This window comes from Aspergillus bombycis (assembly GCF_001792695.1).
Source record: "Aspergillus bombycis strain NRRL26010 chromosome Unknown contig00030, whole genome shotgun sequence".
Taxonomy (NCBI): domain Eukaryota; kingdom Fungi; phylum Ascomycota; class Eurotiomycetes; order Eurotiales; family Aspergillaceae; genus Aspergillus; species Aspergillus bombycis.
This window is the reverse complement of record NW_019170032.1, coordinates 21861-47543: the sequence shown is the minus strand read 5'-3', so window position 1 is coordinate 47543 and position 25683 is coordinate 21861. Positions and strand designations below refer to the sequence as shown.

The 25683-nt window shown below is 50.5% G+C and overlaps 11 protein-coding genes across 11 annotated transcripts; 7 read left to right on the top strand and 4 right to left on the bottom strand.

Moving 5' to 3' along the window:
• Positions 1–1321: 1321 nt before the first annotated feature.
• ABOM_004634 (glycoside hydrolase family 75 protein) lies at positions 1322–2178 on the top strand (the record flags this gene model as incomplete). The annotated part of the gene is made up of 3 exons (XM_022531763.1): positions 1322–1417; positions 1480–1863; positions 1921–2178. The coding sequence occupies 3 exons, from the start codon at positions 1322–1324 to the stop codon at positions 2176–2178; spliced, it is 738 nt and encodes a 245-aa protein (XP_022390385.1).
• Positions 2179–2763: 585 nt separating this feature from the next.
• ABOM_004633 (polysaccharide lyase family 7 protein) lies at positions 2764–3528 on the top strand (the record flags this gene model as incomplete). The annotated part of the gene is made up of 1 exon (XM_022531762.1): positions 2764–3528. One exon carries the CDS (start codon positions 2764–2766, stop codon positions 3526–3528), a length of 765 nt encoding a protein of 254 aa, XP_022390350.1.
• A 491-nt stretch (positions 3529–4019) lies between these two features.
• On the bottom strand, positions 4020–5123 carry ABOM_004632 (DSD1 family PLP-dependent enzyme; the record flags this gene model as incomplete). Its single annotated transcript, XM_022531761.1, has 1 exon — positions 4020–5123. One exon carries the CDS (start codon positions 5121–5123, stop codon positions 4020–4022), a length of 1104 nt encoding a protein of 367 aa, XP_022390298.1.
• A 1088-nt stretch (positions 5124–6211) lies between these two features.
• Positions 6212–7579, top strand: ABOM_004631 (saccharopine dehydrogenase family protein; the record flags this gene model as incomplete). Its single annotated transcript, XM_022531760.1, has 1 exon — positions 6212–7579. The coding sequence occupies one exon, from the start codon at positions 6212–6214 to the stop codon at positions 7577–7579; it is 1368 nt and encodes a 455-aa protein (XP_022390297.1).
• A 1209-nt stretch (positions 7580–8788) lies between these two features.
• Positions 8789–9749, bottom strand: ABOM_004630 (carnitinyl-CoA dehydratase; the record flags this gene model as incomplete). Its single annotated transcript, XM_022531759.1, has 2 exons — positions 8789–9230; positions 9328–9749. Coding segments are annotated over 2 exons (864 nt in total), but the record flags the coding sequence as incomplete, so codon positions are not given.
• Positions 9750–10414: 665 nt separating this feature from the next.
• Positions 10415–12317, top strand: ABOM_004629 (uncharacterized protein; the record flags this gene model as incomplete). Its single annotated transcript, XM_022531758.1, has 8 exons — positions 10415–10793; positions 10857–10949; positions 11002–11241; positions 11294–11440; positions 11490–11601; positions 11650–11779; positions 11831–12043; positions 12099–12317. The coding sequence occupies 8 exons, from the start codon at positions 10415–10417 to the stop codon at positions 12315–12317; spliced, it is 1533 nt and encodes a 510-aa protein (XP_022390323.1).
• Positions 12318–12757: 440 nt separating this feature from the next.
• Positions 12758–15417, top strand: ABOM_004628 (uncharacterized protein; the record flags this gene model as incomplete). The annotated part of the gene is made up of 4 exons (XM_022531757.1): positions 12758–13163; positions 13211–13566; positions 13795–14411; positions 14472–15417. The coding sequence occupies 4 exons, from the start codon at positions 12758–12760 to the stop codon at positions 15415–15417; spliced, it is 2325 nt and encodes a 774-aa protein (XP_022390324.1).
• A 589-nt stretch (positions 15418–16006) lies between these two features.
• ABOM_004627 (acyl-CoA dehydrogenase family protein) lies at positions 16007–17372 on the bottom strand (the record flags this gene model as incomplete). The annotated part of the gene is made up of 2 exons (XM_022531756.1): positions 16007–16093; positions 16155–17372. 2 exons carry the CDS (start codon positions 17370–17372, stop codon positions 16007–16009), a joined length of 1305 nt encoding a protein of 434 aa, XP_022390348.1.
• A 322-nt stretch (positions 17373–17694) lies between these two features.
• ABOM_004626 (uncharacterized protein) lies at positions 17695–19991 on the top strand (the record flags this gene model as incomplete). Its single annotated transcript, XM_022531755.1, has 9 exons — positions 17695–17943; positions 17996–18048; positions 18114–18291; positions 18373–18604; positions 18668–19018; positions 19080–19173; positions 19238–19327; positions 19389–19541; positions 19658–19991. The coding sequence occupies 9 exons, from the start codon at positions 17695–17697 to the stop codon at positions 19989–19991; spliced, it is 1734 nt and encodes a 577-aa protein (XP_022390349.1).
• Positions 19992–21139: 1148 nt separating this feature from the next.
• On the top strand, positions 21140–22435 carry ABOM_004625 (flavin monoamine oxidase family protein; the record flags this gene model as incomplete). Its single annotated transcript, XM_022531754.1, has 1 exon — positions 21140–22435. The coding sequence occupies one exon, from the start codon at positions 21140–21142 to the stop codon at positions 22433–22435; it is 1296 nt and encodes a 431-aa protein (XP_022390319.1).
• A 448-nt stretch (positions 22436–22883) lies between these two features.
• On the bottom strand, positions 22884–25233 carry ABOM_004624 (putative dynamin family GTPase; the record flags this gene model as incomplete). Its single annotated transcript, XM_022531753.1, has 5 exons — positions 22884–24224; positions 24276–24408; positions 24462–24733; positions 24783–25055; positions 25111–25233. Coding segments are annotated over 5 exons (2142 nt in total), but the record flags the coding sequence as incomplete, so codon positions are not given.
• Between the last annotated feature and the right edge of the window lie 450 nt (positions 25234–25683).

Genomic DNA, 25683 nt, shown 5'->3' with positions numbered 1-25683 from the left:
ACAGTATACTCAATGCGGTGCTTGAGCACAGATATGAGAAGGGGAGGGCTGTCTTTCACCTGATAGCTGGGGCTACTATCACCACGCAAGTATTTATGGGCGCCCTTATGCTCAAAATAATAGCTTTTAAGTTATCACAGAATGGCTTTGGTTAGATATGTATTATATACTGTTATGTCCAAATCACTAGGCCAGATTTCCCACCAAGCTAAATGTTGGGGTTCACATTGCACGGCCAACTACTTCGCTCCGTAGCCAGGCTTAAATTGTCGAAAACACGCAGTTGATTGGTTATACAATGCTACTGCCGCTCTATTTGGCCCCCGGATATAATTATAGACTCTATCGGCACAGCCGATGTCATCGGTAAACTGCCGAGGACCGTGACGCAGATCCTTATTAAATCGGGAGTTAACCGAACCATCGGCAGGCACCGAGAACCTCCTTTCTCAACGGCCCCAGCGTTGGTTGGTCAGATACAATTCTTTACGACAAAGAAGGATGTAGAATCTACCTTGGAAAAGCTGATGATATATCCGGAAATTGCATTGCACACAAGGTGACTGATTCCGCGGATGATTCCCTCAGTCACAGTCCAGAATCTGGTCGATGCTCAAAATTTACCTTTAAAACAGATATAGCAAGCTCTAACAGCAGCCCAAGCTGTATAGCTGGAAGGTGAGGGTTGGCTACAAGTCAGGGAATGAGAATCATCTGATGAAATGTACTAGTGATCATCTGTGGGGTGTTCTTTCCGTGTTTTATTTTTCCCTGCTCTTTGGGGTAATAACCTCACAAGGTCCAAAGTAATCATACTCTAGACCCTGCACCATGTCTGGGAGATTCTCTGTAGGCTAGTCAAAAAGACACTAACTACTGGACAGATACTCCGGGTTTTCCGGTGGCTAATAATACTTCAGGACCAATTTGGACACACACGCTGTCGATCCGGTAGCCACCCATGCACTCTGGTGTATACCAAACCGCTTGGCTAACAGCGGATTATATTGAAGCCCGAATCCGACAGTGGAAGAACGTGTAGTTCTTCAGGGGGAATCTTACCATCAGTCAAGAAAAGTGGATATCGTCACGGAGAAGGCCAATAATATGCTTTCAGGGATGCTTATTACAGAGTAGCAATGGAGCATCCTTTGGATATGGGGGCCATATGTGTGTCGATTATAGAAACAGTTATTCTTGCTGAGCGCAAACGGGCAAGACCCAGGTATAAAAGGGGCTCAACCACTGCGATCATAAATTGAGGAATCACAAATCGTCCGTCTTTCCAAATCACTTTATATCTTTATCAACTTCGTCCGAAATGCATTTCGCGGGAACCGTCGCCATTGCGCTGGCAGCTGGTGCCACTGCGTATGATCTACCCGACAACCTGAAGCAGATCTACGAGAAGCACAAGGTATGGCATTGAGGTCTCTTTATGTGTTTAAGCAACGTTCTCTCAGTAACATGGTTGTCTAGAGCGGAAAGTGTTCCAACGAACTGCAGGGTGGCTACGACAATGGTCATTCCCATGATGGAGATACCTTCTCCTACTGTGGCGACATCCCCAATGCAATCTATCTGCATTCGTCGAAGAATGGAGGTCAGTATGCCGATATGGATGTTGACTGTGATGGAGCGAATAGACACGCGGGCAAGTGTTCCAATGACCACTCCGGTCAGGGTGAAACCCGCTGGAAGGATGAGGTTCAGAAGCTTGGCATTGATGACCTGGATGCAAATATCCACCCATATGTGGTCTTTGGCAATGAGAACGATGACGGTGATGATCCTGAATTTGATCCACGCAAGCATGGAATGGAGCCATTGAGTGTGATGGCAGTTGTATGCAACAAGAAACTGGTACGTGCAGCTTCCTTCCTACTATTTACAAGTATGTGTCTAACTTTTACTCCCCAGTTCTATGGTATTTGGGGCGATACCAACGGCCATACCGCAACCGGAGAAGCGTCTCTTTCGATGGCAGAGCTTTGTTTCCCTGAGGAGGACCCTTCTGGAGACAGTGGTCACGAGGAGAATGACGTTCTCTATATTGGTTTTACTGGTAAAGAGGCGGTGCCTGGAAAGAACGCTGACTGGAAGGCAGACAACACCGAGTCCTTCGAGGAGAGTATCAAGGAGCTCGGAGATAAATTGGTTGCTGGTCTCAAGGCTTGAAGTATTGATGTATGTGTCTGGTCAATTGTTTCAGTAGATCAACTCCAGCTGTGTATCTGTATCCAGTGTCCGAGAATTACAAATGTATTAGTTGCATCTATGATCTCCGAGAATCTATGGGTTGATAGAAAAGGAGAGGCGAGTAGTAAGATTGAACCTGTACTTATTCCTGCTCCCACCAAACATAACCCAACGTCGAATCACCGTGGACATGCAGGAGCAATATAATTTGTAAAGAATAAAGTTTCATTTAGACAGATACTGTGAAGATCGGCACTCGGATGTTCAAAAGGCCCCGATGGGCCAAATATGGAACATAGTGCGAAGGCCTTGCAGGATTCTGACGGTCTTACCCCCTAGTCCTCGAAGCTTCCGAATGTGACCTCGCGTTACAACGACGGGATAGCAAATGGCCCCAGAATAAGGGGGCTAAGAGGGAAAACTCGGTCTTCGCTCCTTGTCCCAAGCATGATTTTGCGGCAATGTACAATCCTTCATATAAATCTAACCATCGGCCGCGTGACGTGCCAACAACATGGTTCTTTCTCGTTGATAGCTACATATCACTAATCACCTTACATTAAAATGATACCCAAGTCGACCCTTCTAGCTGTCGTTCTTTGCCTCGCCATTGAAGGGGCTGTCGCACTCGATCCAAAATGTGCACCCGGAGGCAATTTTGATCTGTCGTACTGGAATCTCCAGCTCCCTACTGGAAAAACTGGTCATCCCACGACCAAAGTGCCATCACAATTAAAAGGCTGCGATGGGTACCAGGAATCTGGTGTTTTCTACACCGATAGCAAGGATGGAGCCCTAGTGATGAAGGTTCCCGGCTCACCTTCCTCTGCTGCCTGCGTGACAACTCCTAATAGCAAACACTGTCGTACCGAGCTCCGTGAGCTCAGCTCTGATGGCGGCGATAAGGCTAGCTGGAGTCCATCTGCACCGAAGAACCGACTCAAGGCCACACTCACCGTACCGACACCGGATGATGGGTCCCACGGCACCGTCATCGGCCAGATCCATATCGATGACACTATCTCAAGCAAACCCGTCTGCGAGCTGTATTACAGCAAATCGGGCGACCTGGTTGTGGGAGTTGAAAAGACGCGCGCTGGGGGCAAGAGCATCTTCACCAAGGTGGGAAATGTTCCTGTTGGGGAGAAATTCTCGTACGAAATTCGATATGAGTCGGACGAGCTGAGCGTCAGCATCAACGGGGCGGCACCGCAGACATTGGATACGTACTCCTTGGACTCACCGAAGTCGTACTTCAAAGCTGGGAACTATAACCAGGGAGACTCGGCTTCCGAAGTGCACTTTTACGAACTTAGTGTTCAGCATTAAGGCACTGCGCGCATGAATGGACGGGGCTATTGAGAGGAGGCCTTGCAGCATTTCATTCCTTCTATCTTTCCGACCCTGGCTGTCGTCGCGGGAAAGACAGACTGATATCTGAAAAGCTCCCCTATGACGCTGTAAGGGGGAACCAACTTGGCTTGTTTGTCCTGATACCGTCTACATTGACAGAAGGCTTATAAGGATGATCCCTGAATGATATGAGCGCTAAACACCAACCATGGTGCCAAGGAAGTGTTATGTTGTAATAATCATGATTCTAACCTGTACGATATGCTCTGTCTGCAGTAACGCTGTACTCTATCATTGTGCCAGAATGCTATGCGTGGAAACTTGAGCCTAAACATCAAGGAGGCTGGCCTGTCGCGCCGGATAATTGAATTCTGCAGAATTGCAACGAACATCTGAAGCAAATCTGAAGCTGTATCATGAACGGTCACCCCCTAGCCATCCTAATCCTGTCCCACGATGATTGCTATTTATTGAACCTTTCCTCTCGAGTCCACACGCCAGATTTCCTCAACAACCCCGTTCCGATAACCATAATAGAAGTCGTGCAGGTTAATAGTAGGATCAATATGGCTCGGAATCATTTCGACCCTGTCGCCCACGACCAAGTCTGGGGTTCCCTCCTCCCAGCTCAGTGAGCCGTGTTCATCGCCCAGGTTCTCGTGCGTGTACCTCGGGTCTTTGCACTCTGCCAGCCCACTGTCGGTCGTCAAGGACTTCAGGCCAGTATCAATTGTCACTGTCCGATCTCCTTGCTTGCTGATGACCGTGGACAGTAGCGTGAGACTATTGGAATAAAACGTCCCCACCGCATTCCGGTAGTCGGTGTCCATGAAGATGAAGGATCCGGGCTGCAGTTCGGTCACACCAGGCACTGTCGAGCAAAACTCAACAGTTCCCGTCCCCCCCGTAGTAACGACTTCAATGTTGAAGCCCTCATTGCGTAGCAGCGCAGCTGTGTCTGTGAGGATCTTCATCGACTCCAGACATTGTTGCTTCCGGTCCTCCCAGCCGTGGAGATGCTGCAAATGACCCTCATATCCCTGAACACCGATCAAGCGCAGGTGGTGGAGAGAGCTGATATGCCTTGCCAGAGTGAGCGCCACCTGTGCATTGGCAACACCGGTGCGATGCAGACCAACGTCGAGATCCACTAAAACCGAGATGGGTTCTGCGATACCCGCCTGCGCCAGTGCATTGTTAATGGCCGTTGCGCCAACCTCACTGTCTACCACAATCCGAATGTTTTTGTGCTTCTTGAATAGCTCCACTAGTCTTTTGACCTTCGGCTCGCCAATGATCTCGCAAGTGATCAGGATGTCGTCGAACCCCGCGGCGGTGATCGCCTCGGCTTCCGACACCTTCGCCACGCAGCAGCCTTTGGCCCCTGCAGCGGCGAGCTTCTGTGCGAGGATCGCGCTCTTGGTCGTCTTTAGGTGAGGACGAATGTTAAGCCCCGTGGGTAGGAGGCTGTCAAAGAGTTTTTTAATGTTGGCTTCCATGAGATCCAGATCCACAATCATGGATGGGGTGTCCAGGCTGTCGAGCCTGTCGCCGATCTTTGGGGAATACATGGTACGGGGTTCAAACGAGAAGGAATGTCTCTGAATGAAGGTTAGAGGTAGAGAGGAATGCTGAACGGTCAAGGTAGGTCGTAAACATGCAAAAGCAGGGTATCATGGCCAGTAAATACTTCGACTGGGCCCTGATGGCCCTGACAATCTACCCCGCCTTCCGGCCCACAGAACGCTTCTGCCAAGGCCAACTAAGGCCGTGGGTCATTGGGCAGGCGTGCATTGACTGGCTTCTTCTTGTCTTAGTCGCATCCTGTGGGTCGAGGAGACTCTGGTGAAGAGGGCGGCGTTGGTATAAGACGGCAGACAGAGTTGGCCGAAAACGGTAGGCCGTTGATGCTGCTTTCGGCCATCGATTGGCCAACCCTTCCGCCACGCCTTGAACCACTTACATCCACGCACCCTCCAGGTGAACAAAAAACCCTTCGCCATCGATATCGCCTTTTGATCGACGGGAGAAATGCCCCGTACCTCGCTCGCACTTTGAGGAGCGTTCTCGCGGTATGCCACATCCGCCACATACGTACACTCAATTCACAATCAGCCAAACCGGCCGCAATAGACAACAATGGACCCGAGCATAAGAGATCATTCATGGTGGCTGGCCAACACCGTCGATTGATGTTGGAAGACGTAGTCTGCTATAAGACTCGCAACGCCGCATGTCTGCCGGGGCTGGCGGCACTTGTAGAGGGCGCTTCCTTCCATCCCCCACACATCTGATCCATCGCTAGCTCCATCCCTAACCGACGATGTGAGGTTCGGTGCCGTCGGACCCGCGGAACCCACAGACAACATTGTGGAGAACCGCCCGGCGGGGTGAGTGCGGACTCACAGGCCCTGGTCCAACAGAGCCAATGTAGAATGGAAGTCTCTGACATCAGGTTTCGTTCTCTGGACAGTCAGATCGCCAACTGCATGGTAGCTGTGAGCCGCGGATTAAGAATGTAAGACAGCCATGCCAAAGAACATAAAAGCCGGCGTGGAGCGCAAAGGAGTCCCTTGGACCTGTCCATTAGCTTGAACAGCAGTATTACACAAGTCTATCCTCCATTGTCACCTTTTGCCAACAAGAACGACGCTTCAACATGAGTAGCTCCACTAGCAACGCGGGCCGGGTGGTCTTTATTGGGGCCGCGGGCGAGATGTGTCGTGTGGCCATTGAACGGTTCGCTACCGCAAGCAGTGCCTTGCTCATTCTGGCGGATATCAACACGGACGCGCTGGAACCGCTTCGCGCGACGCTGCCAGCGGGCCGTGCGACAACCAAAAAGCTCGATCTTTTTGATGAAGCTAGTTTGCACGACACGATCATCGGTGCGGCTCTCGTTGTCCTTGGTGCCGGACCATACGCGCGAACCTCAGGGCCCGTCCTCGCCGCCTGTCTGAAGGCGAAGGTGCCGTACCTGGACTTTGACGATGACGTGGAGAGCACTACGGCAGCTCTCGCCCTACACGAAAAAGCTCGGGACGCGGGCGTGCCATGTTATATTGGCTGTGGTGCCTCACCCGGGATGAGCAATGTCCTGGCGGTAGACGCCGTCGGCGATCTGGACACGGTTGATACGATCGATCTCTGTTGGCTCGTGGGTGATGAGCGTCCCGGGATTGGCAAGGCGGTTCTGGAACATCTCATGCATATTGCTGCCGGGCCTTGCTTGACATGGGTCAATGGAAAGCCATCGCTCAATGAATCCTGGGTCGAGACCGGATATGCACCCATGGTAGGACCGTGTGGGGAAACACTCTTGCATGAGACTGCGCATCCGGAGCCAGTCACCCTACCACGGCTATTTCCCGGTGCATCGCGTATTCGATGCCTGGGCGGGCTGGACCCTGCACCCTTCAACGGAATCGCCCGTGGACTTGGGACAGCTGTACGTCGGCAAGCATTGTCTATGGACGAGGCCGTGAGCTTCTTACTCAGCCTGGTCAATAACCCTCCGTCGTACAATGGGTGGACCAATGCGCTGGGCGGCTTGACCGGAGCCTTCCGTGGCGGCGATATTACTATCAATGAACTGTGGCAGTTGGTGGCACAAGGGGCCCATGCTCTAGGTCCTTGGCGCTATGCACTTATGGGCATGATGGACCAGATCCGAAGCGGCGAATGCACAGTTGGAGAGATTCTGTCTTTCATCGCCTCTTCTGTGCGCGGCCAGCCAGCACCATATCGTGGCAGTCTACTCGTGCGAGCGATTGGTTCCCGCCAGGGCCACCCTGCCGTAGTTATCAAACGAACAGCGCAATGTGGCGAAGGCGCCTATCTTATGAAGGACATGGCGTCAATCACCGGAACCGCATGTGCCGCATTCATGGTGATGGCACTGGCACCAGGGCCGAAGCGGACTGGTGTGTTCGCTCCCGAGGATTGGGCGAAGCCCCAGGCTTTCTATCAGGCGCTGGAGCAAGTGGGCACTCCCCGTGAAGAGATTGTGGAATGCCTCACTTCATGATGGAGGTATCAACAACGGGAGAGAAGTCGAACGGCTCGGACGCCGGTGACCCCAACCAGACCGGCTGAACGTGTCCTATTTTCTATCCCTTTCTGTCTGGTGCAGTGTTACTGGTTCTTGTAATTCACAATCGGGTATATCGCATATCTGCATGTTATCGGAAACGTCATTGCCACTCTCTATTGCCATTACTGTTCGTGTTGTTGGTAGATATGGTTATGTAGTTCTATCCGTATGGACTTTCCGTCAAAATCCAGCAGTATATGTTTTGCCTTGTAGCTTTGTCGGAACTAGCACAAGACCCTCTGAGGGCTGTATATTCTAGGGCAGTTTGGGTGCAATTGGTTCCAAGAGTTCCTTTGCATATACCGCATGTATGTACATGCGGATGGTGCATGGAGCCTTTGTGATGCAGGTGGCCCAAGTAGAGAACCGGCTAGAGTATGACTGTGATTCGACAGAGGGCCAAGATTCGGTTGACACTGGTCAGCGACTTCAGGATTCATGAAGATCCACGACTAGAATTGACAGCATATATTTTTGTAAATAATTACATACTTCAACTATAGCTTTTCTACGTAATCTTTTTTATTATCTTTTTTTGTTAGTCAGACGCAGGGCAAGAAACTTCAAGTAAGGTACAGTATCTATAAACATATATATATTTTATCTAGCAAACCAGATATTCTTAATTGATGTTAAATGCTCGACTATGCGACGGAAACAGTAATTCAAATTTATAGATAAACCTAGAATAAACATAAATCTATAGGTATTACTACTATTGAATACTCTGGAAATCATAAAGACCATTCATATATGATTCAGTTCTAACGATTGGGATGGGACTCTCCGAGTTTTGTTGTAAAATAACCTTTTGGCCAATATTTGTGCCGGGGACCCCGGATTGTAAAATCTATCGAGGCATTGGGCGAGGGAAGATAACCTATTTGAAAACCTGACCTAAAAACCACTCAAGAGAGAGATAAATATAGATTCTCAGTCTAGGTGGAAAACATCCTTAGATCCCACACACCGTACTGGGCAGTCAAAACGCCGGAGTAGACATCGCCATGAGGTAGGGTTTGGAATACCCAACTGGCGGGTTCAGATCGTGAGGCCACCCCGACAGAAACCAGTGGATATCGATCATCATAGTTTGCAGCTCCAGATTCTTTCCAAGTACAGGCGGAAAATGGACGAGAGTATTCAAATTTTTGATTCTCGCCATTGTGGCTGAACCTTCTTGGCAAAAGCGTCCACCCCAATCTTGAAGTTCTCCCCTCTGAGCACCCGGTCCACATACGCCTCCCGAGTTCGTGAGGTTGCGTGCTGGACACTGGATGTCTCCCATGCCTCCCTTAAGCCCTGGCGCGTGACCAAGATGGCGTCGGGCGAGAACGCAGTGATCCGCTTGGCGATGGCCAACGTCTCCTCCAACAGAGACTCGGGGGTCTTGGAGATTCGGTTTATCAGCCGAAGGGCCATGGCCTCCTGTGCCGGGAGACGACGGCAGGTCAAAGCCAACTCGGTGGCCAGTTGCATGCCACACACCCGGGCGAGGCGCGGCAGACCTCCGGCCGCTGCAAATAGCCCGACGCCTGCTTCTGGAAGCCCGAACTCGGCGGTAGGTGATGCAACTACGATGTCGCTACACGGGACAGTATATTAATATTGGATGGGACGGTTGGCATAAAGCGAGAGAGGAACTGATATACTAGGCAAAGGGAACCAAGGCCCAGACGTACCAGTTGAGACAAATTTCAAAGCCCCCACCCAGGGCAAAGCCATTCACGGCGGCCAGCACGGGCTTCAGGCCTTTTCTCTGGCTCAGTCCGGCAAAACCAGTGGGAGGGTGCGTGAACAACGCTTTCTGAGCCAGGGATAGGTGCCGAGACTGCTTTGAACTCTGTTCCTGCAAGTCTTGACCCGCGCAAAAGGCCTTCTTCCCCGCACCGGTAATTACGGCAACCAGTAGAGATGGCTCATGATCGAACCAGGTCAAGAGCTCATGGGCTTCCCAGTGAGCGTCTGAGGGTAGAGAGTTGCGCTGTCTTTCGCGGTTGATAGTGATCAGGAGGGTCTGGGGTTGCGGAAAGGATACAAGATAGTGCGCTGTGGAAGGGGGTTGGGTTTGGAACGATCCAGCCATGATGATTTTGTTTTCCAACTATGAGCATAAAGGTCACAGAGGAAACCTATGACATGGAATATTATGCACGATATAGCCTTAAATGTTGCCGGCCCTTGCGCAACATTGGGTGCAATAGGACAGACGCAATTCGACCGACGAGATACCCGCGGCCCTCGGTCTTCGCTGTACCAAGTCGACCATCCTCTGCAAGGCGGTCCAGGCGAAACAATGATATTGACGAACAATGATTGCTTTGAATCAATATAATCGGTGAGAGATAGATACGGCTATCAGATTATGATTCGGCATGGAACCCACCATTTTCTTTTGGATTCCTATGTAAATATCACCATGATTGCTAATTTTCCTACAACTGCCGTCCGGCCACGAATTGAACAAAAGGTACTGAAACCTGTTTCGCGTAAGCCACATAGACATGATACGTTCTCGGCAGGTACTTCCGTGACATTCCAAGAGCCAGGTAGCGTTTCTCAGTAGTAAGAATACAGGCATGTACAAATTCCCTCATCTAATATAGACCGAGGTGATTGGGAAGGTGTTCGGCCCGGGCTCGGGCAGATCCAGAGGTAGTGGCAACGGCAGTAGGGCCATATTACGGCCAAGGTGATTTAGGGAGTTCCGTATCGAGTGACCTTTTTTCTCCATTCTTTACTGAGAGGACTATATGCACCAACTGGACCATGTCACACGCCGCCAATTTGACACCTGTGGTTATCGGAGTGGGAGATATCAAGAATACCTCCGTGAAACCCGAGCATGCATACGAACCAATCGAGCTTATGATTCAGGCCATTACAGCCGCCGTAGATGACAGCTCTGCACCAAAATCCAAGATTATCTCCGCCGTGGATAGCATTGACGTTGTTGCGAACTGGACTTGGCCATACCCGAACGCTGCTCATTTGTTGGCGGAGAAGCTCGGCGTGAAACCAGTGCATCAATATGAAAGCGGTCATGGGGGCAACACGCCCGTGGAATTGTTTGATGAGGCAGCCCGACGAGTGTCCAAGGGCGAATGTCGGCTTGCTGTTGTGACTGGTGGTGAGGCTCTTGCATCATGTTCGTGTGCCCCTTCGCACTGATTGGGTATTGGGGGAAGATACTAAAGGAGACCAATTATAGTGGCTGCATTTATTGCGGAAAAGAACTTTCCTCCCAAGAACTGGACTGAAGTGAACGACCATACTTCTATCTGGGAACGGTCGAAACGTGATGGTGCGTTGAATTGGAATACAGGTTAGGGAAGGATATTGCTAAGGCGTATCAGATCTTGGAACACTGCATTCCATCGGACTTCCGATTCAGGTCTACCCCCTGTACGAAGCTGGACTGAGAGCCCATCGCAAACAGACTTGTGCCGATAATCATCAAGAGTCGGCACAGCTGTATGCCAACTTTGCTGAAATTGCCGAGAACAATCCTGTCTCGTGGAACTATGGCAGGCCCCCTGCGACAATTGACTCCATTGCTACCATCACGAAGAAAAACAGAATGATATGTTCACCATGTAGGTTTCAACTGCAGATACGTCGTGACTGACATGCATTGACCATTTCCAGACCCCCTGTTGATGAATGCATTCAACAATGTTAACATGGCAGCCGCGTGTATTGTTACTTCAGTCGACTTTGCTCGTCAACTAGGAGTGCCTGCATCTCGCTGGATCTACCCCCTTGGAGGCGCCGGCACAAGCGACGCGAGCAACTGTAAGTGCAGCATCTTCTTGTCAGAAGACAGCTAACAAAGAACGTGCAGTCTGGGAACGTCACGACTTTCACTCCAGTCCAAGTATCTCAAACTCGCTCGACGAAGCGCTCCGAGTGTCCGGTTTGACCAAGGAGGACATTGACATTTACGACTTTTACTCGTACGCTCCTCTCTTTCGACTGGGTTCTCACTCTGCTAACTCATGAAGCTGCTTTCCTATCGTCCCTAAACTCGCCTGCCGGCACCTTGATCTCCCCATTACCAGACAAGATCGCCCTCTGACGGTGCTTGGTGGGCTGACCTCCTTCGGCGGTGCCGGCAACAACTATTCTCTCCATGTATGACTCGCCTTTCGCCCAAATACTAGGATTCTAACCGCTTTACAAAAGGCCATCACGCAAGTCGTTCGCGAGCTCCGCGCTCGCCATGGTCAACATGGACTTATTCTCGCCAATGGCGGTGTCCTGTCCCACCACCACGCCGTGTGTCTCTCGGTTCGGCCGCGAGCCGATCGATCCTTATATCCATGCCAAAACCCTCTGCCGGAGTTCTCGCCTGATATCTCTTCGCCCCCCATTGCCGTTCAGGCAAATGGCCGTGCAGTCATCGAGGCATGTCAATCTGAATTCCTACATTGGCTGAAGCTAACGGGCGCAGACGTACACGGTGGACTTCCAGCGCAACGGTTCTCCGGGCCAGGGATACGTGGTTGGCCGTTTGGAGAGCGGGGAGCGCTTCATCGCCAATGCTGCCAATGCTGCGACCCTGAAACAATTGTCCAGCACCGCGGTGGAGCAGATTGGTCGTTCTGGCTGGGTTCTGAATGACGCAAAATCATCGAGGAACCTTTTCTCATTCGAGGGCCCACATCTTTAAGGTTCCTTAGTCCGCGTGATGTTGTAGAGGAAATAAATGGGTTAAGACCCAGCCCGGCCTTTAGTACGGGGCTATAGCTATCTATGCACGGGGTGCAGCAACTATGAAAGCTATTGTCTACATAACAACTTCCTGGCTGTGTATTAACCCTAAAATGACACATTACCCCACAACTTCATAGGCTTCCATGGAACGCTTCCCAGCGGGACGAAGTTTAATGCCGCCCCGCAATGCCCTTATGCATGGGCCTCGGTGCATTACTAGTTGTGTCCTGCGTATTGGTGAGCTGGCGATCTCCATTCCATTTGGGGTTCTAGTACCTAGTACCTCGGTAGGGAGACAGTTGCCACTGGCTCTTCAGGCGTACATTACAAGAAAGCACCTCCATTTCCGATGTTACTCGTCACAGAACGTTTGGATCTGGCTCCTTCTGGCCCACCATGAACGAAGCTGGGTCACCAGGAAACACCGTCATGTCCTCAGCATCGACCCCAGACCAAGCAGAAGCCCTTGCTGTTGATCAGACACGCCCGATCAAGCGGGCAATCTTTGCCTGCCTCAATTGCCGACGGCGGAAGGTGCGATGTAATCTCACAGGCGGACGCCCTTGCACCAATTGCCGTTTAGACGGTTGGAAATGCGTTGTTCCTGATCGCAAGAGGCAGGGCCGTCGGCAACCGGTCACTCCCTTTAGACAGCGAAATCACAGGGAACACACTGGTAGACCTTCAGTGGTTGGAAATAATCCACCGAAACAGGCAAAGGACTTTGGCAGGGACAAGCGCGGCGCAGGTACTATGGTTGAACCGGCTGAGACACCTGAAAGAATCCAATCGCAGAACATCTGTAAGTTCATCTGCGCTATGGATGGCGAATTGATATCCCCACGCCAGGGAAGACTGCAGGGCAACTTTGCGATCGACCTATTAACAATATGGAAGATGGAAATAACAGCATCTCTTCTGATGTCACGCTACACCATTTCACCTACTTCTCCTTCCTCCGAGCTCCCAATCTGGTCCGACTGGAGGAGAGTGACTTGACCTACCTACAGCACCAGAAAAGCCTACAAATTCCGACGGGGGACTTGCTCAATGCCCTTCTCTCTCACTATTTTCTCTACATTCATCCGTGCTTGCCAATCGTCAACGAGGCAAGATTCTGGTCTATCTTTCGCAGAGCGGAAGAGAATACGGGCTCTTTCTTTTCTTTGGTCGTCTTTCAGGCCATGCTCTTTGCTGCCTGCAGCGTAAGTGTCTTGCCACTAGCCCTACGGCCTCTGCCATTGACTTCAAAGTCATGCTCGACCAGATATTCAAGTGCTAAATGTTGCTCGTTGGACCAAAAACAGAACCTTTCTCTCAGCGAGATTGAGAAATTTCGTATAGATTCTCTGCTCTCATTGCGGAATACCTTCTATCGGCGGGCAAAGGTTTGGTCTTCCCACACGTGCGTTATTTACCACTCTAACTCATAGATCAAGGCCCTCGTAGACTTCAACGTGGAGGATGACTCTTTATGTATCTCGCAGGCTGCATTGCTTCTGTCCTTCCATTCTTCCAGCGCAGAGAGATTGAGTAGCACCACGTGGATCTCCCTTGCCGTCAACCACGCGCATGCCGTAGGTGCCCACAAATATAATCCATATAGCAGCCTGGAAACCCACCGATCAGACCTCAAGCGACTGTGGTGGAGCATACTTCTCCGCGATCGGGTCACGGCTTTGGGGTTGCGGAGGCCACTTCAATTACATCCTGATCAGCTCAAAAACATATCACCGGAGCCGTTAGTGGTGAATGATTTGGTAGATGAAATCCACGGATCAGAAGTTTATGACCCCTGTACCAAGGCAACCCTTTGCAAGATCCTCACCAGCCAGTGCCAGCTTTCGACTGTCCTAGCAACACTGATCGCAACCTTTTACCCAAGCGATCCCACCCAAGAGTCCGCCGAAAGTCAAGTTTCACAAGCTGAGAATATTGACTCCCAGTTACGTCATTGGAAAGCGAACTGCATGGTTCCAATGTGTGCGCAAGATGCCCAGACCCATGAGTCGGTGCAGCTATACAAGCGACTCACTTACTTTTACTATGAGTAAGAGCACATCGCCGCCGCACGCACCACTGACATTATCGCTAACGTACCCACTCGTAGATCAGCTCGGTTAGCTTTGTATCACAATGCATCGTTCCACCTCTATGAAAGACAGCACAGACAGTCAGAACACATCCGCTTGACGACATCCCACGACCACAAAGGACAACATATGAAGAGCGCCGTCATAGCCATCAATAACCAGGTAAAGTGGTTTATCGTCAACAAAACAGTAAGCCACTTGCCTGTTAGCGTTGTCGCATATACCATATTACCCCAATTGGTCCTGAACTTTGACGTGCACCTATCCAAAGTCAGTGAGAATGGCCGTCGGCACCAGATGAAGGATTTGAAGTTCTACACAGAACTGATACATATGTGTGCTCTGCGGTACGACATTGCTCACATGACAGAGCGACTTCAGGAAGGTCTCTCCATGTTTGAATCGTCACGGTCGCCTCTCAGGTTGAGGTCCGACGCGTCTTCCACCACGGTTTCGACTCGAAGCGAGTCGATTGACCTGGCAGGCCGGGTGCTTATGGGCGACCCACCAGGTCTGTACTTCCAGCTTGCTGCGAGCTTGGACATCTCGCTCTCAACTGGTCGACAGCCTAAGATGTATAGTCACTTTTCATCCATTGGCCCGTCAATAGTATCTCGCCCACTCGGCACGACGCCGCCTCAAACAACATGGACTCGACAATTGAGTTCCGAATGTCCCGACCCTGAACCAGGACCAGGCGTATCCGAACAACTGCCCGGAATTGACAGCATGGGCGATCTTCTGACGCAGAATTTACCGTGGGATCCCCATTTTCTCTCGGGCATTGTACCATTACTGCAGGAATCACATTCAATCTCTCCGCCTATCGAGGACAAACACAATTCACTGCCCCCCGCGGCTGACTTGGAGCCCTGGGGCAATCGTCATGGCGAACCTTCGCAGCTTGACTCATCTTCCTTTGCATACGCGATTCTAAGCGAAGTAGCATTACTCGGTGAATAGCTCACGCTGAGGAGATTTTGTTGGACTAGAGTCCTAGGCTGCCTGACGCATGTTACGTAACATATATGATGAGATGATTGCCTTTGTCGACGCCCGCTGAGCCGCTATGGAATAGGACCCCTGTCAGGAGAATGAAGCCGAGATGGCGGCCAAGCAGAAACAACCTTGGATGGAAAGGACGATTGATGGTGTATCGAAGGAAGGAATATTAAACATCACCGACTTCTATATATCATAAAGCTATGCTAGAGCCTTCATTTATATCTATATAAATTTTCGAGTGGGACGGGGAATGGGTAACCCCGCCCCGAACCGGGAAACTCGGAGCGGGTCCGAAGTAATCTGTATGATATGATGATATGACTAGATGGACGCCCAGAATTGCCAGGACTGGCTCTGATGCCGGCCTATTTCTGGCCAAAGGAGTTGTGAGATACATGTTGTGAAACAATCCTCAAGAATTATAACATTAAGAGACATAGAAATTACTGAGAGTACTCGTACTAGGCACCTTATCACAACATTCTGCCGCATATGCGTTCCACTGATAGTCTGTGGGAAACTGAATGAGAAATCCTTTGCACTGGTTCTACAGCTTGTCGTTCCTTTTGAGTCTGGACACTTCCTGGCGTATGGCAAGATCGGCGATGATTTCTTCACTCCCGCCACCCACGACCTGAAATTTCAAGGGTCAGCATTCAACAAATTCACCAACGGTTGGCAAAGAGTGACCTTACCATCATTCGGAGGTCTCTACTGATCTGTTCAATCGTCGCGCCGACTCCGCCTTTCTGGTATCCAGCACCTCCGAATATCTGCTGGGCCTCCCGCGCAGCTAATTCCAGCATCTGACCCCCTTGGACCTTGAGCAAGGCAATACGACTGGCGATCTGGGGGCTCTGCCACCCCAAGGGATCGTGGTTGATATAGAATGCAAGCTGTTCCAGCCACGCCCAATGCGCTTCCACCCGATGGGCCAGTTCCGCGAGCTTGCGCCGGATGATCTGGTTTTGGATCAACGGTTGGCCAAAGGTCTTGCGCCTCATAGCATACGACATGGCTAGGGCAAGACATGTTCGGCTCTTCCTGTTGCACTGAATGGCCATAACATATCTCTCCCGATTGAAGTTTCTCATAATGATCTGGAATCCCTTATTTTCCTCGCCGATCAGGTTTTCCACGGGCACCCGCACGTCTTCCATATCCACAAAGGATGATCCGCCTGCATTCTGCCCGCTGTTATAGATCTTTTGACATGTAATTCCTTCGGAGCTCAGAGGAATGACGAGGGCCGAAATGCCACTCGCCCCGGATCCATCCGCACCTGTTCGAACGGCGGTTGTCATGTGGGTAGCCCATGGGGCGCCGGTGATCCATTTCTTGACACCATTAACAATGTAAAATTTGCCGTCGGCAGACTTGACAGCGGTGGTACAGATATTTGCGACATCAGAACCGCCATGGGGCTCTGTCACTCCCAGACAGAAACTAGTGTCCCATGAGAAGAGCCCAGGAAGCCATTTGGCCTTTTGCTCCTCAGAACCATGGTGAATGATGGGAGGAATTCCGATCGTCGAAGCGCCACCCAGCGCAATTGTCACCCCCCCTTCAGCTCTCGCTGTCTCATCGACGATAACCAGAAGGTGAAACACGTCCATCTCGTGGTGGGGAATGCCGGCTAAGTTGGGGATGTGAGACGGCCGATATTCAGAAGGCACATCGTCAAAGGGAATCCCTGACCGCGCATATCGTAAGGCTTCTTCCCGTGGTACGACGCCCTTCTCTTCCCAATCCAGAGCGTGAGGAAGGATGTAGGTGTCGTAGTACTGTCGAATACTGTCCCGGAGCTTTCGATGGGATTGGTTGTAGTAGGGCGAGTCCAACGTCTTGTACCAGGCGGGTTCGCTCCATGGCGTATTTTCATCAAGATCGAGTTTCGGGTCTGAAGGCATCATGTATGTTTGCACTAATAGAGGAAGAGAGACAGCCTATCTACTACCACGCGAAATTCTTCCATTTTATACAGGAGCATTCCACAGTCATAACGTCACTTGGTTCCAGCGTTCTCGGCCCGAGGACTTGGGTATAGGCAATGGGTCCAAGCAGTCGCGGGCCGGGGGATTGCCAGTTGACCCGAGAAGTCACCGACCGAGGAATGGTTCGGCTAAGCTGGTGTCCAAGTTGGCTCTGATGGAGTTTACCACATCATATAAAGACTTTCAATGTGGTTTCAATGTCATCCAAAGAAATCATCTTTCTCCCGCCGCTTCCTTCGCTATGGAACACGTTTATCAGTCGGATATACTTCCCTATCAGGGTATAGAACCCCTTTCTATTCCTCAATTTATGACACAATATAATCCAGATGGAGTGTCGACAAACAAGGTAGTTCATCTAGATACCTTCTCCAAGGAAGCCATAACCTATGGTTCGTTGCGCAAGGATGCAAGCCGAGGTGCTTGGGGGCTGCGCAACAAGCTTGGATTACAGCCGGGGGGTATCTTGCTGGCTTTGATACCGAATTCAGTGAGTGGAAAGAAAGTTCGATTATTGAAGCATTTCTAACCATCTCTATAAGAATGATTTTGTACTTCTTGCCCACTCTACATGGTGGGCAGGTGCTGTCTTCGCGTGAGTGATCACAGTGTCACGCCATTTCTTAAGTAGATTAACTGAGCCGGGGTGTCCTTCCTTAGACCTCTTAATGCATCCTCTACAGCGAAGGACATCGCCCATGCTATTAGCCTCATTCGACCAAGTCACATTGCGACAGCTCCATCCAAGCTACAGGATGTCAAAAATGCACTGGCCTCTTCCGAGATTGTCGACAGTAAGATATTTACCGTTATAGAGAAAGTGCCGGGGTTATCTCAGGTGCGTGAAGCAGTATTCAACAGAGCTTGCTTCGGTAGCAATATTTGTGATATTGATGGAGCCTGATACTTAAGGATTTAGTTTCCACTGGATATTATGGGCACAGATGATCATCAGAGTCTTCCTCCATATGAATTGGCCGGCGAAAGCGCCAAAACAACAACCGCTGCTATCTGCTTTTCGTCCGGTACAACGGGAAAGATAAAGGGAGTTGAGTTGTCACACTACAATCTCATTGTGAACCCTCTCCAGATGCGCAATTCCATGCCCTCCAGGTTCAACTCCACCGTACGTGAAGTATGGTTTTCTCCTTGTAAGTTCCCGTCCTATGTTCCTTCCGCCACACCATCCTGACAAAAGCACAACACTGTCTTAGACTGTCACATTTACGGACTGTCCATTGTGGTCTTGACTGGAATGTTCGTCGGAGGATTTTATCTAGGACTTCCCGCCTTCAACGTTGATGACTTTTGCCAAAAGGCGGTCGAGCTCAAGGCTACTGACATGCACCTTGTGCCTCCTGTAGCAATTGCTCTTGTCAATGCAAATGTGAGCACTTACGACCTATCTTCAGTGCAAAGAGTCGTGGTGGCTGCAGCTCCTTTGAAGGTAGTGTCTATCCCAGTACAACGAAGTATATATTCAGTCACCCTAACCAGCAGAGTCCAACAGGTCCCCTTGCAACAACAGCTCAAGAAGAGGTTTCCAAACGCCAGCATTTGCCAGGGTCTGTATATCTGACCGGCTTGGTTAGTTCTGGAGCCAAACTATCTGACAGTGGAAACTAGGCTACGGCTTAACCGAGTGTTCTCCCGGTGTTCTCCATCAGATTGATGATGATGAAAGCAACTGTGGTAGTGTAGGAAGGGTTTTGATTGGGACGTGAGTTGCGAGCTAAATTACCTATCACAGCGATTGGCGTAACTGATTTTCATCTCACATTCAGACAAGTCCGTCTGGTTGACCCCAGTACACAAAAGGACGTCAAGCGAGGAGAAGAGGGCGAGCTATGGGTTCGCGGGCCTCAGGTCATGATGTAAGAAAGCATCTACACCCTGGCACGGGAACAAACTAATCCTTTTCCTTGTGGGAATCAGCGGATATATCAATGATCCCGAATCAACCAAGGGCTCATTTTCGTCAGATGGATGGCTGAGAACGGGAGATATATTGAAAGTCGACGACAACGGGAATTTCTGGGTGACCGATCGACTCAAGGAGGCAAGTACCTGGTTGATGACACCTCGCAGGTGATTTTGGGCTAACAATCTCTAATGTTCAGATGATCAAATACAAAGGGTAAATGACAACACCTCCAATAAGACCGAGGTCTGCCGTACAATTGCTAACCCGGAGCACAATACAGCTTCCAAATTGCCCCGTCAGAGCTCGAAAGTATGCTTCTTCGCCACCCGGATGTCATTGATGCAGCAATCTGTGCCGTATACGATGACAGCCTAGCTACCGAGGTTCCTCTCGCGTACGTGAGTCTAGTCACTGACAAGGCCAATCTTCCCGAGTCGCAGAAGTCGGTACTGCTCGGTCAAATTGGAGATTGGATCAATGGCCAGGTCGCCGGATATAAAAGAATTCGGGGAGGCGTGTATCATCTGCAGACACTGCCCAAGACTCCGACAGGCAAAATCCAGAGACGGCTTTTGCCGGCCAAGATACGAGAACGGAGAACGACTAGTATTTGAGGATTAATTCGCTCCAGAGGCATTTGATATCTTTCAGTCTCTCAGTCTCTCAGTCTCTTCCAATCTATCTTTACTTTGTGATGCGCATTCTCCGAGTTACAATCTCGTAAGCCTTCTGTTCTCCCAGCAGACGCAGCGTACGCACATCTACCATATACCCTCGTAGCGTGCGGGATCGACCCTATCCTAGTCGCCGCCGTGCATGCTCCCGTACCCCAGTTGTATCCCTGGACCTACCGTGGCGATTGGGCTGCCTCCGCTAAAAATGGACATATCCCAAGGATTTTCTTTTTCCATTTGGTCTCACGGGAGAGATGCTGCTGGTATCACCAGCGAGGCACGGTGTGCACAGTAAGGTGGACAGCGTAGATGCCAATAAAGCCAAAGTTAATTGATTTATTTGTATGCAGATGTCGATTGTCAGTCTAGTTGGAAAAGCCCCCTGGATCCTATTACACCGGATCCGCGGATTCCGGGCGGCTGCCGATGACCAGAGACCAGATGTGTATCTCTTAACGCAATACGGAGGAAACACCGTATGACCTAATCGGTCATTCTAGGGAAAGTAGAGCATAAGCTAAGTATTATGACTTTTCGTAGATAGTGTGGCTATATCTGTCACTGGACCACCTTTTCTTGCACTCTAGTTTGAGTTGCAGTAAAGCAAGAACGGGGTGGCCGAGCCTGTCAGTCTGATAGAGAGGAAGAATCTGAGCTCGATATTAAGCCTGTATTGGTAGAGCGACAAGTTAGGTCGCAAAGCGCTGATCTAGGGGAAATTTGTCCCGACGCGAATATAGTAACGTCGACGTTCGGGCGTGTGCAGTGGAGCCCCAGAGCATCTCAGGTCATGATTCCAAAGTTCTTTGCTATGATCGTGCGAGAAGTCTTCGCAGCCGCGCATCCGCGGATCCGCAGATCGACCGGTGGAGCCCTCGCTCGATGGTCCCAAACTATCAGGGAATCCCTGGCGGTGATCATGTCGCCCCCTGTGCCACTGAGCAATTGAAGCTCTCAATGTCAGCACTCACTATTGCTATATAAGTCTACAATCATATGCAGTCTCCGAACCCAGCCAACCATCCTCTATAGGTCGACATATACCACAGTATCAAAGCATCCCCGAGGTCGTCTCTAACAGCGAAAACATGAAGGACTTTTTTGATGTTGCGGTGATAGGAGCTGGGATGGCGGGAATACTCGCCGCCCGAGATCTCAGTCAAAAGGGTCATTCCGTTGTCCTTCTCGAGGGTCGAGATAGAGTCGGCGGACGAACATTTACGACCGAAGCCTTTGGGACCGAACTCGAATTGGGAGGTACCTACGTCCACTGGACCCATCCAACCATTTGGCATGAGCTGCAACGACATGGCATTCCCATATTTGCCCCATTGAATGCAGAAAAGGCCTACTGGCTAGCCGATGACGATGTCCACTGGGGCACAATGAACGACTACTACGAAGCGGTCAATCCTCTCATGTCACAGTTTGTGCATGATGCTCGTTCCCAATTTCCGATGCCGTTCAACGTCAGTGCTGTAGCGAGTGATGTCGATCAGCAGTCTCTCGAAGACCGCATTATCTCCTTGAACCTCTCTGCCTATGAACGTGATGTTCTGGAAGGAGCCATGTCGGGCCTGGTTCACTCGTATAGAGAGCAGGGTGTCGCCCAGCTGCTTCAAGGCGTATCTGGTACCTTTGGGGACTACAATGGCTTCTTCGAAACTGCTAGCTTTTGGCACATAGAAGGTGGCACCAAGCGTCTGGGAAACGCTATTATGTCCGAATCAGCTGCAATGTTACGCCTCCAAACACCGATCCAGTCAATTTCAGACAACGGCTCTTTGGTGACAGTCACCACGCGTGCTGGTGAGGTCATCCATTCACGTTTTGTCATCAGTGCAATGCCCATCAACACTCTTGGCGATATAACTATCGAACCCGAGCTTCCTGCACCGGCGCAAAGCATGATCAACAGCAAGAATCCAGTAATGGCCAGTAAGATATACGTTCGTGTTAAGGGTACTATTGAGCCCTTCAATGCTTTTGCTCCGGCTGGCAAAAGCCCTATCAATGCAGCTAGGGCTGAATCGCGGTATGAAGGAGACACTCTCATCATGTGCATTTGCTCTGACGCCGCAGCAATCGATGCAAATGACCATATGGCAGTACAAGATGCTTTGCGAAAGTTCGTTCCTGATATTGAGGTGATCGATACTGCTAGTCATGACTGGGGTACCGACGAGTTTTCTCAGGGTGGCTGGGGATGGTACCGGCCGGGGAAGTTGACAGGAGCCGCCCCACTGATGCGACAACCCCATGGTCGCATCTTCTTCGCAGGGAGCGACATTGCTTCGCTCGGGGCGGGCTTTATTGAGGGTGCCATGCAGACGGGTGTGGTGGCCGCTCGCCAGGTTGCCAGTGCATTGGCAATTGAAGAATAATGCCGAGTTTTTCATTGCCGTGAGAAAGTCGTACTGTGTCGACACCGATAGATATGCCCATTCCATTCATGGAATTGTTTAGGTTGTCGTTGCTTTGCAAACAGTACGACGAGCCTTCTCAAGCATACAGCGCGGGCATAACTCAGCGTACCACCTTTTTGGCCTGCACCGGAGTGGATAATTCGGCGGATATGCTGGTTTTCTGTTACATAAATAATACTAATGCATGCAATCTCAACCCTGATCGAATGGTTCCTTCGAGATCCTCTACGTGACAGGCTTCTCAAGGTCATGTAATTCTAAAGTAAAGTCCAACACCTAGCAGCGAGAATACGAAATGCAGTATCATTCAAGAGAAATATTGCAAGATATACATGTGCCTACATACATAATATCCTAATTGATAACTGAGGGCTGCATAGAATAGGACGGATTGGCCCTCTTTCAACTAGAGAACCCTAACTCTCTCCCATCGCTCCAGTGCTTTCTGGTAGCGAGATTGCGTCCTCTCTAGTCTTGCGCGCATACGAGTATCGGCTTCGTCTTCGCCGGCAACGGTGTTCAGCTCGGTATCATCAAGCTGGGCAAACCTATCGGCGGAGACAATGCGCATGGGACATTTGGGACCTAGCACATGTCTCTCCATAACCTGCATCGCGACATTGTCGATGAAACGCCATAGGGCAATGTTGTAGTATCCATCTAGTCTCGCTCGGGCAGACAGAATCTGGTTCAGGGAGGTAGGTATAAAGTACGGCTCTGCATCTTCTCCCTTCGAAGTCCCATTGGCCTTACCACTCGCTGCTTTATTCGCTGAATGTCCAAGCAAGATCTCATCTGTCATGCTCGTAAACGACAGTAGATGTGGATTGCGCGTAATCAATGGTCGGGCCTGGTTATCCTCAACCAATTCCCGAAGTGCCAGGTCTGCATCTCGGTTCCATTCTTCAAGAAATTTCCCAACAATACGACTCACTTCCAAACGCACTTTACTATTCGGGATTGCGATTTTTAATAGAATGTTGTAGCAATCCGTGACCATGACCTTGATGTCCTCAACAAACTCCCGGGCAATACTTTCCCAGTGCGCGGACAGCTTCCGGAAAAGCTTTTCTTCTACATCTGGATGGACGCTTCCAGGAAGGCTTCTTCCTTCACATATCTTGGCTTCTTGAGCGATTGCGGCGTAGAGTCCTTGGCCATTGACCACATGCTCCTCCCATACCCTGGGATCGGAGCTTTGGGATCGGAGCCACTCCAGGTCAGTTTTATAATCCGTAATTGCGATCGCAATATTGTCGCTCTTGCACATGTCGTCACGGAATTGGTCCAGACGAACGCGGATTTTGTAACGAAGCATAGCTTTTGCATCGGTTGAAGGTATGTCTTGATGCTGTCCTCGTAAGGTTCCTTCAGCCATCTTCTGCATCTCATTGCAGAACTGGAGCACATAGTAGCGCTGAGCTCGAGCCGTAGTTCTAGACTCTCCCATTCTTTTCAGATTGGCTTCGCACTCACGCAGGTGCTGAGTGATCTCAGTAATAATGTGGGGGATCTCTTTCTGGATTTGAGTGCGTCGCTCCTTGTCGATGTAGCTCATCAACGATCGGATTCCAGTTCTATCTTTCGATAGACCTTCCCAAGCTGGTTTGGCAAATTCTTTCAGCTCCATCTCGTCACGGTCTGCGTCCGACGAATCACGTTCGATAGGCAGTCTGTTGCGCAATCCGAACCAACCATGGTCCAAGTGTGGAACAGTGGCCAGGTCGTTTTGAAGAAGTTTGATCATCTAGTTAGCTCGTCAGTATGTGGATTATGCAAGAGGCTGGGAAGGCCGTACCCAATGATCCGATCCTTCCTGCTTCCGATCACATTTGGTGAGAACCCCGATGCATCGGGTCTGCAGACTTGGTATCTCTTCTATCAACTCAAAAGTTTTATGTCGCTCCACGTCCACGTTGTCGACGACAACCCTAACCACCGTTAGCCTTGGTTATCAGGATGAAATGAACATCATAGCACTCACAAAATGATATTTCGTTCGTTATTCAAATAAGTACGAGCCAGCTCCTCCGCCACTGCCGCGTTATTCCGGACATGCGATTCTTCATTCGCTACAGTACCAGCGTCATTCGATGCGTCTCCAGCCTTACCCGACTTTTTTCCACGTATCAAGCCGGGCAGGTCAACGATTGTCCAGTGCATTTCGTCAGGGCCGGAGCGCTCAATGCGAAGGGTCGCATCGCTAAGCGTCAATTGCTTGGTGGACTTTTTGTCACCGAAGATACATTCCGTTGCCTATCGGTATTAGCAAAGACAAGGACCGCCCAAAGCCACATGCACCGACTTTATCTATAATCTCCTCCATAATCTCCGAGGTCAGCTCCTTCTTCTCGATCGCGAACTCCTGTACCCGCGCGAGAAGCTCATCGTCTTCCTCGGACAGTGGACCCGGGACCACGGTAGCCTTCACGGGAAGTTCCTTAGCCGCCGATGTCTGTCGAAACGAGATCTGAATGGGGAAGCGAGTGCACATAGTATCCTTGACTGGGAAGGACACCTCGGTGATCGCCTGAAGGACGGAGCTCTTGCCGGTATTCTGGTCACCGACGACGACGAGCTAATGACGACCGCGGATATCAGCATATGCTCCTACCTGACTTCAACCATCTTACCTCCGGTAGTTTAATTGTGTTACTGAGTCCAAGCGCCTGAAGCTCATCGATGAACGCGAGCTGCTCAGAGCTCTCGACTCCGACGAAATGGCGTACTCTCTTTCCCATTTTGGCTCGTATGATGCTACAGACACGGTCGCAAGAATAGAATAGAGGTGCAGCACTCACAGATATTGTGCGAGAGGAAAGAACGGGGTGAAAGGGGTTCCCATCTTTGAGGACTCCCTAAGCGCCGACCACCGGATAAACATGGCTGACGGGTACCTCGGGTCTACGGCGCAGCTGCATGCATTAGGGCATCCGCTAACGGGTACTTTATGGAGACCAACTACGAACCCCAGTCCATGCAAACTACTCCTATTTGTTAGACTCATTGTGATACACTGGTAGCGAGACGGCACGAGCAGGACGACTAAAGTATCGGGAAGAGATTTTCGCTCAGGTGGTTCAGTTGACACAGGGGTTCAGATCCATAGCTAAGGTGAAATTTCACTCGTCAAATCGCTGTACCTGTGCCCTAGGTCGAGGGGATATCAACAACGCCTTACATGCACGAGGCCCAATGGGGAAGCG